Below are 15,549 nucleotides of genomic sequence, written 5' to 3'. Positions count from 1 at the left end.
TTGGAGGGATTCTTGAGAGTCAGGGTGTATCACCAAGAGCATTTGGTAAGGGAGAGTTAACAGAGTTCAGTTCTGATCGAATTTATACATTTATATCTGGAGTGATGCAGTTGAAGTCACTGTTGCTGAATTCAGAACCTGGCCCTGCAAATTGATCCCATGTGCTACAAAGAGGCAGTGGCAGAATTTCGACTCTGAGGAGTTGTCATAAACATAAAGCTGTGGGTAGCCTAGAATTCCTCCTCACATGTAAGGGGTTAAGATGAGCAAAAGGACCAATGGGGAAGGAAGATATTTTCAATTCGGGGTTGGGGGGGGGGGGAAGAAGGCTTTGTTTGTGGTCTGTGTTGTGTGTTCTCTGGGGAAGCGGAGAAGCATTAGGTTATAAAACTGCTTCTCCTAAAATCATCTTAAAATGAGTCTCAGTATTGCAAAAAGAGTAAGTAAATAAGGCAAGGTGTGTTAGATTATCTTTTGTTTTTAGCTTGTGAATTTTCCCTATGCTTAGAGGGAGATTTATCCCTGTTTTCTGTAACTTTAAAGTTTGACCCAGAGGGGAATCCTCTGTGTTTTGAATCTGATTACCCTGTAAAGTTACCTTCCACCCTGATTTTACAGAGGTGCTTCTTTTACTTCTTTATAATAAAATTCTGCTTTTGAAGAATCTGGTTTACCTATTTGGTTGGTAGATTATTCTCAAGGCTCCCCAGGAAAGGGGGTGATAGGACTTGGGGGGATATTTTAAGGAAACAGGAACTCCAAGTGGTCCTTTTCCTGAATCTTTCTCTAACTCACTTGGTGGTGGCAGCAGCACCCATCCAAGGATAAGGAATGATTTGTGTATTGGGGAAGCGTTTAACATAAGCTGGTAGAAAAAAGGTTCGGGGGTCCCTCATGTGGGTCCCCAGATCTGTACCCTAGAGTTCAGAGTAGGGAGGGAACCTTGACAGGAGTGGAGAAAGTGAAAAAGAATGTATATAATGAGGCAATGAAACACATTTACAAATAGCTTCAATGGAGGACAGATAATACAATGACCGCTTTCACCATGCACTTGCCATGTGTTTATGCACGTGTCATGATACAATGGGCCACATTCAGAAATGAAGGGCCAGAAAGGGTGACTGTGTGAAAGTTACAACTGTAAAATCACAGTTATCAAATAGGCTGCGGAACTCCCAGCCAGAAGATATCACTGGGGATCAAAGCATGCAGGATTCAAAGAGGGACTGGATGCTTATAGGGGTAATTGGAAAATCCAATTTCATTAGTGAGCATTTTTTTTAGAAAAGGCTTGGAAGGGCTCTAAACCCTCCTGATTTATACCACAAAATATGGCTAACTTGTGGTTGTCAGGGGGAAACTTTCCCTGGGCGCTGGTCATCTCATAGCTCCCTATTGCAGGGTTTCTTCCACCTGCCCCTGAAACTTCTGGAACTGGCCACTGGATAGTGCACTAGATGGACTCAGGTCTGATCCAGTCTGGCAAAGCCTATCTTCCCATTAATTAGGTAAATCCAAGAGTATGATTTTGCTGATCTCTCTTGAGCTCCTGGGAGTCTCTAGACTTGCACTCAGAGCAGAAAGATGTCTAGTTAAATATCAGCTAGTCTCCTGTTCTTTTACTTTTCAGGAAGAAATGTTGAAAACTCCTTGAACCTGCCCAGTCCATTATGTCAGCTGTCAATGATATCAAATTCCATTTTACAATTTTCCTTCTCACCGGAATACCTGGAAAGGAAGATGTCTATCTCTGGATCTCTATCCCCTTCTGCTTAATGTATGTTATTTCAATAGTAGGAAATTCAGTCATTCTGTTCATTATAAAAACAGATCCAAGCCTCCATGAGCCCATGTACATTTTCCTTTCCATGTTGTCCATCACAGACCTTGGCTTATCAATATCAACCATACCGACGATACTGGGCATGTTCTTGTTCAACTCTAGGGAGATCAGCCTTGATGCCTGTTTTGCCCAGCTGTTCTTCATCCACTTTCTTCAAAGTATGGAATCTTCCTTCCTCTTGTTGATGGCCTTTGACCACTTCATTGCAATCTGTAACCCACTGAGATATGCCTCCATCTTAACTCCATGGAGGTTATCCAAAATGGGACTGCTGTGTTTGCTAAGAGGTGTAGTCGTAGTATTACCACTCCCTTTTCTGCTGAAACGGTTCCAATACTGTCGAACTAATATTCTCTCCCATTCCTACTGCGTACATCAGGAGGTCATGAACCTGGCTTGTTCGGATATCACAGTCAACAGTGTCTATGGCTTGTCTACTCTAGTCTTAATTTTCGGGTTGGAATCGTTGCTCATCTTCCTCTCTTATGTGATGATCTTCAAAACAGTGCTGAATGTCGTGTCCCATGCGGAGTGTCTCAGGGCCTTGAACACCTGCGTTTCCCACCTCTGTGCCGTCCTGCTCTTCTACATACCAGAGATGGGCTTGTCTGTGATACACAGATTTGGGAATAGCTCTTCTCACTTGCTTCAGTTTGTCCTAGGCTACTTCTATCTGCTGGTCCCACCCCTAATGAACCCCATCGTGTACAGCGTGAAAAGCAAACAACTTCGTGCAAGGATAATCAGGGTGTTCATCAACTGAAGGGTCAGTTCCTCACGCTGCTCCCGTATTAGTTACCTGGGAGTCAAAAAACACAGGCCACAGCCATCTATTCCATCCTGGACCCTTACATCTGAGACAAATAGACACAAATCTGACATCAGGAATCATAACATTCAAAAACCAGAAGGAGAACACTTCAACCTCTCTGGTCACTCAGTAAAACATTTCAGGGTGGGAATTTTGCAAAAGAAAAGCTTGAAAAACAGACTCCAACGAGAAACTGCTGAGCTTGAATTAATACGCAAACTAGATACCATGAACTTGAGTTTGAACAGAGATGGGAGTGGCTGGGTCATTACACATATTGAGTCAATTTCCTTAACTTAAGTATCCTCACACATTCTTGTCAACTGTCGAAATGGGCCATCTTGATTATCACTACAAAAAGTTTTTTTCTCCTGCAGATCATAGCTCATCTTAACTAATTAGCCTCTCACAGGTCATATGGTGACTTCCAACTTATCTGTTTGTATATATCTATCTATATCTTACTATATGTTCCATTCTATGCATCCGATGAAATGGGCTGTAGTCCACAAATGCTTATGCTCTAATAAATTTGTTAGTTTCTAAGGTGCCGCAAGTACTCCTGTTCTTTTTATCTGAGAAGACATGAGCTACTGATCTCCACTTTGTAGAGAGAGGTCCAGATGGGGTCTAAGGCCCAGAGCAAGGGGAGAGGGACTGGCAAGGGAGGAGAGTGCAGTCGGGAAAGGAAACCAAGGCCGGAAGCAGCATTTACAAAGTGACGCTGTTCATGGAGAGCGAGGGGAGCGGTGGGATGTTGGCCCATAAGGAGCCGTATCGGTGGCTACCCCAAACTCAGAATTCCTCTTGATACAGTCAGTAAAGAGAAGAGACGTACATGTTGTTTCCAGTTACACCTGGCCTGTCCCTGTACCGTCTCTGGCTAAACATCTGGGGGCCATGACAAAAGCTGCAGAGCTCTTCTCTTGTCGCAGTCCTGGCCCTTCCTGAGCGCTCTGGTTGCTGCATGATTCATGGGGCTGCACCAGCTGTGGACAGGGGCTACTACTTGGGCAGAGACATCCACCCTTCCCCGACGCCTTCAGCCAGATTCTTGTTTCTGAGTGGTGTCAGAGACTTGATTTACACAGGAGCCCCAGGAGAAGCCATTCATGCATCCCCTCCCCTATTGACGGCTCTGCACGCTGCACACCCACTGAGCCCTCTACCCACAGAGACAGAGCAGAACTATTTGTGTGAGTGAGGGTCTGACACACACGAGTCCTGTCAAGAGACTCAGGCCCAGTTTCTCTCCCCTTCCCCCGATTTGTGCTTCCCTAGGTAATTGGAACGTGGTGGAAATGCATCTCAACTCCCCCAGGGAGGCACGGCTAGCTCCTAGCTCATGCAGTTTTGGGTGACCACCTAGTCAAAAGGTAAAAGCAAGACACATGAAGGAGTCTTGCCTCCCTGTGACCCTGCCTCTGCCCTTCTTCTCCCCCCTGAGGCTCCACCCACTCCTCTTCCTCTCAGGCCTCTGCTCCATCTTTCACCCCACAAGGCTTCATGCTTTGCTCCTCCTCTTCTCCTTGAGGGCCCGCCTCGTGGTCTTCCTGAAAGATAGAGCTAGGCTGTGTTAAGAGCCAACCAGGGATCCTGGCCCACCATGGGGAACCATGGACGCCCTATCTGCCCTGGGCATGGGGGGGGCAAGAGGAGGAGCAGGAGCAAAGGCCGGAAAACAGCCCCCATCCCATGACCCTGACTCCCCACAGGTAGCAAAATGGAGTTTAGTGTAAGCTTTGGTTAAAACTTCCCCAAGGTACAAATTAATTTTATCCTTTGCCCCTGGATTTCCACTGCCACCACCAAACTTTAACTGGGCTTACTGGGAAATGTAGTTTGGACACGTCTTTCCCCCCAAAAAATCTTCCCAAAACTTGCACCCCACTTCCTGGGAAAGGTTTGGTAAAATCCTCACTAACTTGCATAGGTGACCACAGACCCAAACCCTTGGATCTTAGAACAATGAAAAAGCATCCAGTTTTCTTACAAGAAGACTTTTAATAGAAGTAAAGGAATCACCTCTGTAAAATCAGGATGGTATATTCCATACACGCTAATTAGATTCAAAACACAGAGAATCCCTCTAGGCAAAACCTTAGTTTACAAAAAGACACAAAAACAGGAATACACATTCCTTCCAGCACAGCAAATTTCACAAGCCAAAACAAAGAAAACCTAACTCATTTTCTAGCTAGATTACTTACTAACTTTACAGGAGTTGGATGGCTTGCATCCTTGATCAGTTCCTGGCAAAGGTATCACACAGACAGACAAAAGCCTTCCCCCTCCCCCCGCCACTCCAGGTTTTAAAGTATCTTGTCCCCTCATTGGTCATTTTGGGTCAGGTGCCAGACGGGTTGCCTGAGCTTCTTAACCCTTTACAGGTAAAAGGACTTTGCTTCTGGCCAGGAGAGATTTCATAGCACTGTATACAGAAAGGTGGTTACCCTTTCCTTTATATTTATGTAGGGAAGGGTAACCACTCATCAGTTGGTTCAACCTCTCTAACACTGATAGAGAGGTATTCAAAGCTGTTTGCTCCCCTGCCCAGGTATTAATACATACTCTGGGTCAATTAAAAAGGAAAAAGTCATTGTATTAAATACAGAAAGTAGGATTTAAGAGGTTCCAAGTAGTAACAGATAGAACATCTTGTGGGTGGAGACCCCCTCCACTCCCCTAGACAAAGTCCAGCTGCAAAATGGAGTTTTGGGGTCCCCCGGGCAAGTCACATGTCCACGCATGACTGAGTTCCCTATCAGCCAAGCCACATTTCTGGGAAAGCCCAGATGTGGATCGGCATCTCCTAGTTCATTGTTGGCATAAGGGCTTCTTGATCGGGCACTTACTGAGAATAGTCTTTTCTCACGAAGCTGACCAACTGCTTCACTGAAACCTACTGAGAATTAAACAAGTATGCAGCCAATATTCATAATTTCGAATACAGAAATGAGACATGCATACAAACAGTCTTAATAGATTCAGTAGATCATAACCTCTACAGAGGCAATAAAACCTGTTTATACGTAGCTTCAATGCAGGACAGCTAAATAGAATCACTGTTTTCAGCTATATAGAATGACTCTTTTCACTGCACTTGCCATGTCTTTACCATCTGATACATATGATACAAAGGGTCACACTCAGAAGTGGAGGGCCAGAAAGGGTGTCTTTAGGAAGGTCACAACTGTACAAGCACACAGTGCTCAAGTAGGCTGTGGAACTCAAAGCCACAAGATATGAATGGGGCCAAGGGCTAAGTATGATTCAAAGAGGGACTGGAGGTTGATATGGGTAACCAGAAAATCCAATTACAGTCATGAGGATTTGTTTTTTAAAGTCTTGGAAGAGCTCTAAACCTTCCAGATTTACATCACAAAATATGTCAAACTAGTTGGTGTCAGGGGGACACTTTTCCTGGGAGCAGGTTATCTCATAGCTGCCTATTGCAGGGCTTCTTCCACTTTCCTCTGTATCATCTGGAACTGGTCACTGGATACTGGGCTAGATGAACTGCAGGTCTGGTCCACTCTGGCAGTGCCTATCTTCCTTTTGGTGCTGCAAATCCAATGATATGTATTTGTTGATCTTCCTTAAGCTCCTGAAAGTCTCTCAAGTGGCACAGAGAGCAGAAAAATGTCTCATTAAATATCATCTAGTCTCCTGTTCTTTTTTCTTTTAGGAAGTAAATCTCAAAACTCTTTGGAATGGCCCAGTCCATTATGTCAGCTGCGAATGACACCGTATTCAACTCTGCAGTGTTCCTTCTCACTGGGATACCTGGGCAGGAAGACGTCCACATCTGGATCTCTATCCCCTTCGGCTTAATGTACGCTGTTTCGATAGTAGGAAATTCAGTCATTCTGTTCATTATAAAAACAGATCCAAGCCTCCATGAGCCCATGTATATTTTCCTTTCCAGGTTGGCCGTCTCAGACCTTGGCTTATCGATATCCACCACACCGACAATCCTGGGCATATACTTATTTAACTCTAGGGAGATCAGCCTTAATGCCTGTTTTGCCCAGCTGTTCTTCCTCCACTTTCTTGCAAAAATTGAATCTTCTGTACTCTTGTTCATGGCCTTTGACCGCTTTGTTGCCACCTGTAACCCACTGAGATATGCTTCCATCTTAACTCCACCGAGAATAGCCAAGATGGGATTAGTGTTTTTGTTAAGAGGGGTGGCTGTAGCATCACCATTCCCCTTTCTCCTGAAAAGGTTCCAATACTGTCGAGCCAACGTCCTCTCGCATTCCTACTGCCTGCACCAGGATGTCATGAAGTTGGCTTGTTCAGATATCACAGTCAACACCATCTACGGTATGTTTACTACAGTTTTCACATTGGGGTTGGACTCGCTGCTCATCTTCTTCTCGTATGTGATGATCCTCAAAACAGTGCTGAGCATCGCATCCCACACAGAGTGCCTCAGGGCCCTGAACACCTGCTTCTCCCACATCTGCGCCGTCCTGCTCTTCTATATACCAGACATTGGCCTGGCTGTGATACACAGATTTGGGAATAGCTCTTCTCACTTACTTAGGGTTCTCCTGGAATACGTCTACCTCCTGGTCCCGCCCCTGATAAGCCCAATCGTGTATAGCGTGAAAAGCAGACATCTTCGTGTGAGGATAATCAGGGCCTTCGTTAAATGAAGGGTCAGTTCTTCACCCAGCTCCAGCATGTGTGAAAGATGAGAGAAAAAACATGAGTGACGGCAATGGCCACCTATTCCATCCTGGTTCCTTTTTCCCTGAGGCTCCTCTGTTTGCTTCATATCTTCCCCTCAAGGCCCCATCCCTTCTATTCTCCTTTAACTGAGACTTTGCTCTCCCTTCTGGCTGCAAGCCAGAGCTGGGCCGTGGTAAGAGCTGCCCAGACAGCCACAGCCACTGTGAGGTGCTCCAGACTCCCCACATTTTACCCCCAAGGATGTACAAGTCAGGGAAAGTGAACAGTCTGGAGTTCCTCACAGCAGCCAGTGCTCCCGGAGCAGCTCTTACCATGGCCTGACTCAGGCCTGCATGTAAGGCGGAGCATCGGGGAAAGTGGAGAAGCAGGAGGCAGGGCTTAGTGGGAAGAGATGGGATACAGGGTGGGGCTCCAGGGGAAAAAGGGGATTAGGGGATGTGGCAAGTCTGAAACAAATGTCACCCCAGTACGCAAGATGGTGGGGATGTGCCTGAGTAAAGGAGGAAGATGGGGCTGGAGGATCGGAGAGCCTGTGTTTTGGAGAAGACTAAATTAATGTGACCCCACAAAGGGGGCTCCTCTTTTAAGTATCCCAGGCTGAGAGTAAGGCACTGAAAGAATCTCAGAGGGAAGGTCAGCGTGCCTGCAGGGCCGCCTCAGGCCTGAAGGAGGCACCCTGAGGTGGCATCTGTGCTCAGCGACTTAGCCAGAGTGTGCTGTGCTCTAAGAAGCTGTTACCAATGGGAGTATGTGTGAAGTTATTGACATGAACTGTGACCGTATTGATCATTGTTGCAACCAAGGTCCTATAGTGGCACCAAATATTGTAAAGCTTGTTGTATAAGGTGTCTATGAAAAGGTTATGATTTGCTGGGGATGATCATGCTGTCCGTATGCATGTATTGCTGTTGTACTTAAAGTTATAAGTATTGGTTCTATGCTGTCTGTATTCCAAACTTGCGCTATACTTCTGGGTGACACCCAAGACAATTTGGCATTAGCAGTACCTAGCCTGCTTGATGGCCAATCATCAGCTATACAGTTGACCCTTTGAGAGAAGGCAGGTACACCTTGTGACTCAGCGAGACAGCCAGGGACATGCCTATGGACAGAACTGGTTTTACCATGCCCTGTGCTGGGAAGCTTGTTTCTGGAATCAGAGACTATAAAAGGCAGCTGCATCTTCTCCATGTTGTCTTCAATCCTGCTCCTTACCCCTGGAGGAACTTTGCTACACTGAAGCTCTTAATAATGGCCTGAATGACCCACCCAAGCTGTGGATGGACTCCAGAGACTTGATTTGAGCCTGCAGTTTATTCCATCACTGCTACAAGCCTGAACCAAGAACTTTGCCATTGCTGTATGTAATTGATTACTTTGACCAATTTTAGCTCTCATCTATATTTCTCTCTTTTATGAATAAACCGTTAGGTTTTAGATTCTAAAAGATTGGCAACAGCATAATTTGTAGGTAAGATCTGACTTGTGTATTGACCTGGGTCTGGGGTTTGGTCCTTTGGGATCAGGAGACCCTTTTTCCTTTCACTGGGGTGTTGGTTTTCATAACCATTCATTTCCATAAGCAGTGGTGCTAGCGGTGATACTGGGAAACTGGAGTGTCTGAGGGAATTGCTTAAATGATTCCTGGTTAGCGAGTGGGGTAAAACCGAAGTTCTCTGTGTTTGCCTGGTTTGGTGTGCCTTAGTTGTGAAGGACCCACAGCCTTGGGCTGTGACTGCCCTGCTCCAAGCAATTTGTCCTGAATTGATACTTTCAGAGATGTCCCGTCAGAGGCCGCATTGCTACAGCATGCCAGCCCAGGCCCCAGGCTGCCCTAAACTCCACTGTGGTAAGGTGAGAACAGGCCAGTGAATCAAACCTCTCCTTACCATCCTCAATCTCCACAGCGCAGAGGGGAGATCTGCTGGTATAGCAGAGAATCCAGCCAGGCCTGTCACCACGCTGGTGAATGGAAGTCTGGTTCTGTGCTCCAGACACTGCTCTGTGACTCAGGACTGCTGGGTTTGCTTCCCTTGCCATGTGTCACTTGGCCAAGCCATTGGCTGCCCCTCAGCCTCTGCACAGGTGGATAAGAGCCCTGCCCTGCCTCACAGCAGTGGCGAGACATTCCAGGTGCTCAGACACTCTGAGACCCTAGGATCAGGGCGGTGTCAGGGTTCCATAGAGCATCACCTCTGACATTTGTTGATAAAAGGCTTCTTACAACAGCCTCCTGTGACAGCTGGCCTCTGGGAAGCCCCATGATTCCAGCACCTTAGTGTCTGCGACACATTTGGGGGTGCTCGGGGGTGAGAGTGAAGGGTAGGTAGTGGATTTCTGAGGGGAGTGATGGAGTGTCACAGGGATACCAGGAGTTTCAGCACAGTCACCCGGTCGGTATTTGCAACCCGTTGAGGCTCAATGGGTCTAACTGCCAAAGAGTGGAGCAAGGGTCACTGGGGCCTCATCTTAGATGTCTGGCTGAGAGAAAGCAGTCTCGGGGCAAAAGTCAGTTTCACACCTCAGCTCTGTAACATGGGCATGGCTGAGCACTGTGGTGACTGGGCCCAGGCTCACACAGGTTTCAGCAAAGGCTGCTTCCACAAGAAAATGGCCAAAAGATGGGAAGATGCTCTCATAGACACAGGGTAACTAAGCTGTGTCCCAAGAGCTCCTTGGCTTTCCAAAAGAACGTAAGATGGGCCAGCTCTGTTCCTCTATCTATAGAGCAAACCCTGTCTAACTCAGTTGGTAGTGAGACGTGAGATGGATGAGTGTAGACGTGTGACAGCTGCCTGTTATTTTAAAACCATTTTCTCTAATGCTTTGTGCTATTTGACAATAAACCTTCTACTTTGAAGGAGGCTGGGATGGACTATGTAGTGCTGGTCACAAAGCCCCCTAAAGGGAAGGGATTGTGCTGTCCAATTGAACCTGTTTGGTGATAATCTTTTTGCATAGATGAGGCGTGGTTTTCAGCTGGAAGAGTGGGACAATTATGAGACTCCCCCCAAGAGAGGAAAGGACCTGGTTAAGAGGGTAAAGAGACCATATATGCCAGTTTTAGAGCGACAATCCCGATTTTTCTTGGCCAGTATATATCTTTGTTGAGTGCTTATCAGGATTTAGAGGAGCAACTTGTTCAAGTTGCATCCAAGATAACATTCCACTCCATACAATTCTTAACTGGGTCCAAAAAAGAATTATATAAGTTCATGGAGGATAGGTCCATCAATGGCTCTTAGCCAAGAGGGTCAGGGATGCAGCCCCATGCTGTGGGTGTCTCTAAAACTCTGACTGCCGGAGGATAGGAGGAGACAAGGGAGGATGGGTCACTTAATAATTGCCCTGTTCTGTTCCTTCCATCTGAGCCTGCTGCACTGGCCACTATTAGAAGACAGGACACTGGGCTAGATGGACATTGGTCTGAATCCATATGGCCATTCTTCTGTTCTTAAATTGTTCCTCTGATAGATGGGCTGGTGCAGAGAAGCCTTTTCCACAGGGATACCTCTGTTATAGGGCTGTTGTAGCCATCCGAACAGATGTCCATGTTAGGGGAACCATACTTCCTGATTTGGCCAGGGCAATTCCTTTTTTAAGCCCTCTCTCAGCCTCCCTCATCTTTTTATTTCCCCCACACACCCCCCAAATGAGCCATTTGTCCCGGTTGCTCTTGATGACTTTATCAGTTGAGAGGAGGAAACAGGACTAATTCCCACTTCTGTGAGAAAAGTGGGCAAGTGGGGAACGGAAGAACGTTCTGGGGAAGTGACGGGAGATGCCAGCCCCAAAAAGGGTGAGGCAGAGGAGTCGGGGAGGGTGTTCAGCATTCCAGCCAAAGTGACAGACTCTTGAGACCTAAGTGGGCCCCTGTAGGGTTCCAGCGACGGTCAACAGTCTCGTATGGGGAGAGAAACTGGAGGTCTCCAGTTTTCTCCTTGGGAAATATGGTCACCCTAAGCGGGTGCTCTGCATGGGAGGCCAATGGGGGATGAGTGCTGCCACCCAGGGGTGTGGTCCTGTAGCATGAGGGAGCTGGGCTCATGGGTGGAGCGAGAGTTGGGCTGGAAAACAAGAGAGTCCCATCCCCCTCCCCCCCCCATGAAAATTTTTGACTCAGATGAAATGTTTCCTTTTCACCCATTTTTGCGGGTGAATTTTCATAAAAAATGGATCATTGTTCTCTGAAAGCTCAGCTGCCAGGATGCTGCCCAGCTGCAGCTGCCTGGATCCCCAAGAGAAACTGGAGGCCTTGATCGCCTCTCCCTCATCATGGAAATGAAGGTTGCACTGACCGAGTCTCTGGCTGCACTCTGGGTATGGAAAGGTTGAAACCTCCCGACCAGTCTGTGGCTCGGACATTGTGCCCATCAGCTACTCTAACCAGCTCTCCCATCTCTGTGCAGCACCCGCCACCCTGTTCAGCAGATGCTGTGGGCAGTGGCTACTGTGACAGGCCCTGGGAGCACATCTCTGATGAGCCTGTGGTAGCAGGGAGCTGGAGAGGGTCCTAGAGGAGTTGTGGAGGCCCAGAGATTGTGGGTGGGGGGGCCTAGCTACCAGTGGGTCACTGAGCTCTGTGCCAAACTTTGGGGATCCCAGGATCCTGCGTCCCCTTTTTCATTCCTCATGGAGAAGGGAAGGGATCCCTCCCACACCATAATGATCCCAGGAAATATTGTGGAATCCTCCTTCCCTGGCCTGCACCCTGGATTTGTAATGCAGGAAAGGCGGCTGCTGGGGGGTATAATATAATTATTATTATTCTATTTTATTTTCTTTCAGCAAGATCACAACTGTGACGGCATTGTTGTTATGACTCGGCCATCCCCAAGGTAGCCATGTGACTAATCAGAACCATACAAACAGTGATGACAAGCCTGGATTCCAGAAATACAGGCTGTAGCAGGGCTTGCGCTGTGGTCTAGTTAGGTAGGATCACCACACATCCTCTGTGATTTGGCCTCCTGCAGTTTGCCATTGTCTGTCTGGGGTTAAAGCTGTTGCACCCAAAGCCAAGCATCTGAGCTTCCCTGGAGGCCAAGTGGCCCCCAGGGGAATGTGCCAGCAGGCTTCATAAAGACACCTGCCTCCCCGTCTGAACAGATACTGCCTGCTGCCTGTGCAATCTCTAAGATGACTCCTTGTCCTTTTGGCTGAAGACCTCTGGTGTCAGCAGCTGCACGCCGAGCAGGAACTGGGTACGTTGGCAGGTTTCACTGTCTTTAAAATGTGAAGTGATCTGTAAAGGCTGGAAGCTGTTTCCATGGGCAGATGTTCTGTGAAGCGGCAGAGGGTTCTCTGCTGGGCTTTTAGGGGTGGCTCAGTGATGGGGCTGGTGCCAGGGCAATGCTAGCTCACTTGGGAACCCCTCCTCTGCATGTGCCCACGCTCCATGGGGCTGCTGAAGCTGCACAAAAATCTCACATTGAATGTGAGCAATCTCCAAGCGTTAAAACCCCAATGCCCGACATCAGAATTTCTCAAGGGCTACCATGTCTAGAGGTGCCGTGTGCTCTGGCTCCGATACTGCCAGGCACTGAGAGAGACGAGACCCCATGGAATGTCAGTGACTAGTTCCCAAATCGCCTCAGGTTTATTTATTCCTGAAAATTTAATCAGTATATGCATTTTCAAAGGTTTTATTTTCTTGCTGCACTGTACCCGCAGAAATTCAGAGCTGTGTTACTCTGTGGTCGCAGGTCCAGTAGGGCATATTTCTATTTCCTGACTGGCCGAGATCTCCAGCACTTCTGCCCTTTGTATACCGCTCAAAGTTACTGGTATCTCTGCCCTTTTCTGGTCTCTAAGAGCCAGATGTCAGACCTCAGAATCTGCCCTCTCCTAGGGTGGAATCCTGTGATCCTCCCACCCTCAGACTGCGCCCTGGGCTACAGCACACTGCAGGCCAACTCTGCTTGGCCCCTCAGGTCTGCGTGGGCTCGACACCAATGGTTCTTCCCTTTGGAAGCCTGTGAGTGGTGGTGAGACGAGTGACCAGCCCACCTTCTTGAACCAAACTACTGTTTAGTCTAACCAGTAGGAATAAAGAGTAACATGGGCAAAAAAGAGGGTATTCAACAACAGCACACTTTCTGACCCCAAGTCCTCCCACTCTGACCGGGACTCACGCAGGCCGAGGGCCTGCAGGCTTCCCCAGCCGTGTCCATGACTGTCGCTCTGAAGAGCTTCACAGCCTTCTGAATCCAGTAACGTGGCTGGAGCCCAGAAATAGGCTCTGCTAGCTTGTACCTCTGGTGCTGTCTCTCAACCTCATTGAGGTGGTTACTGAGCAATGGCTTGTACCTCTGGTGCTGTCTCTCAACCTCATTGAGGTGGTTACTGAGCAATGGCTTTCCTTCAACTATTGCTTCCCTTCCTGCTTGTTTTTCAGCAGCCTGCTATTAAACTCAGAAGAGCCATACTGGTTTCACTGAATGTAGCCATAACATGAACATCCCAATAGTTCACCCCTGTCACTATGCAGTAAACATCCCAAGAACTGGGTTTAACATACACATTCATTATAGCAGTGCAGCTCCATGCCTGTCACAATGCTGTTCCAGTGTGCTAGATGTTTTATGAATAGAGGACATAGGCAGTCTGAGAGACAGAGAGAGCAATGGACTACATTCCTGTGGGAATTGAAGTTCCATTTCCATGAATACCCATGCATTTGACTTTGAAATCACTTCCTGCAAACCCTCATCATGCCTGAATAATAGGTGCTGGGGTCACTGTGTACTAGAGGTTTCAGAGTAGCAGCCGTGTTAGTCTGTATCCGCAAAAAGAAAAGGAGGACTTGTGGCACCTTAGAGATGAACCAATTTATTTGAGCATAGCTCACAAAAGCTTATGCTCAAATAAATTGGTTTGTCTCTAAGGTGCCATAAGTCCTCCTTTTCTTTTTGTGTACTAGAGAGGGAGAGCTCAGAGAGTGAATCTTCTCTATCCTGACCCCAATGCCTGTTACCACGCCGGACACAGGCCACAGACTGACAGAACAGAACCTGAGGAGAACCAGTCAGCTATTAACCCAGGGACAGGGAGCTACTAGACTTTTGTTTGCTGATAAGGGACTGAATGAGGGCTGCGATCTGAGATGTTTTCAGATTCTGAAGAAATCCAGATAAGAGACGCTACTTTTAAGCCCCTCTCTAACCTGCAAAATCATCTCTGATGGGAAAGAATGGGTTCACATGTGTGTATGAAAGTACAGACATCTAAATGTTGTGCCACAACTTTTCATTGTAATACAAATATTACAAACTAAACTTTCAGACATGCATGTATATCGAAAGCCTGCGGCAGAGTTGTTGGAATCTCTACAGGAAGGAGCAGTGGTAATTTTACTGCTTAATGGCTTTTGCTTTAGAAAGTATTTCAGAAGTGTGGAATCATAGAATCAGAAGATTAGGATTGGAAAAGACCTCAGGAGATTATCAAAGAGGCAGTGGCATAATTCGAACACTCAGCAGTGGAGAAAAAAAAATATACAGATAGTGAGGCCATCAGTGCAGGACAAATAAATAAATAAATGAATTCAATGACTGTTCTCACCATGCAGTTGCCTTGTGTTTACACAGATATCATGATACCATGGGCCACACTCAAAAGTGGAGGGCCAGAAAGGGTGTCTGTGGGAAAGTCACATTGTAAAATCACACGTTGCTGAATCAGGCTGTGGAACTCCCAGCCACAAGATATCAATGGGGCCAAGAGTATAGTAGGATTCAAAAAGGGACTAGATGTCTATATGGGTAACCAAAATATCAAAATACAGTAGTGAGGATAGTGTTAAAAGAGTCTTGGAAGGAACTTAAACTTTCCAGATTTACACCAGAAAATATGTCTAACTAATGGGATTCAGAGGGAAACTTTCCCTAGGAGCAGGTTATCTCCTAGCTGCCTATTGCAAGGTTTCTTCCACCTTCCTCTGAAGCATCTGGAACTGGCTACTGGATCCTAAGCTAGATGGACTTCAGGTCTGATCCAGTTTTGCAGTGCCTATCTTCCTATCAGTGATGTAAATCCAAGACTACGTTTTTGCTGATCTTCCTTGAGCTCCTAAGAGTCTCTAGACTTACATTGAGAGCAGAATGAAGTCTCATTAAATATTGTCAAGTCTCCTGTTCTTTTTTCTTTCAGGAAGGAAAGCTCAAAGCTCCTTGGACCTACCCACGACATT

General features: G+C 46.9%; 2 protein-coding genes across 2 annotated transcripts; both read left to right on the top strand.

The window, feature by feature from the left end:
• The first annotated feature begins 1,673 nt into the window (after positions 1-1,673).
• LOC144279383 (olfactory receptor 51G2-like) lies at positions 1,674-2,609 on the top strand. The gene has a single exon (XM_077840865.1). It carries the CDS (start codon positions 1,674-1,676, stop codon positions 2,607-2,609), a length of 936 nt encoding a protein of 311 aa, XP_077696991.1.
• Positions 2,610-6,385: 3,776 nt separating this feature from the next.
• LOC144279382 (olfactory receptor 51G2-like) lies at positions 6,386-7,321 on the top strand. Its single transcript, XM_077840849.1, has one exon. It carries the CDS (start codon positions 6,386-6,388, stop codon positions 7,319-7,321), a length of 936 nt encoding a protein of 311 aa, XP_077696975.1.
• Positions 7,322-15,549: the final 8,228 nt, after the last annotated feature.

This window comes from Eretmochelys imbricata, chromosome 1, assembly GCF_965152235.1.
Source record: "Eretmochelys imbricata isolate rEreImb1 chromosome 1, rEreImb1.hap1, whole genome shotgun sequence".
NCBI classification, from domain to species: domain Eukaryota; kingdom Metazoa; phylum Chordata; order Testudines; family Cheloniidae; genus Eretmochelys; species Eretmochelys imbricata.
The sequence above is the reverse complement of the archived record's forward strand: the minus strand, read 5'-3'. Positions and strand labels throughout refer to the sequence as shown.

Coding starts and splice junctions, on each gene's coding strand:
- LOC144279382 (XM_077840849.1), top strand. CDS start 6,386: ATGTCAGCTGCGAATGACACCGTATTCAACTCTGCAGTGTTCCTTCTC.
- LOC144279383 (XM_077840865.1), top strand. CDS start 1,674: ATGTCAGCTGTCAATGATATCAAATTCCATTTTACAATTTTCCTTCTC.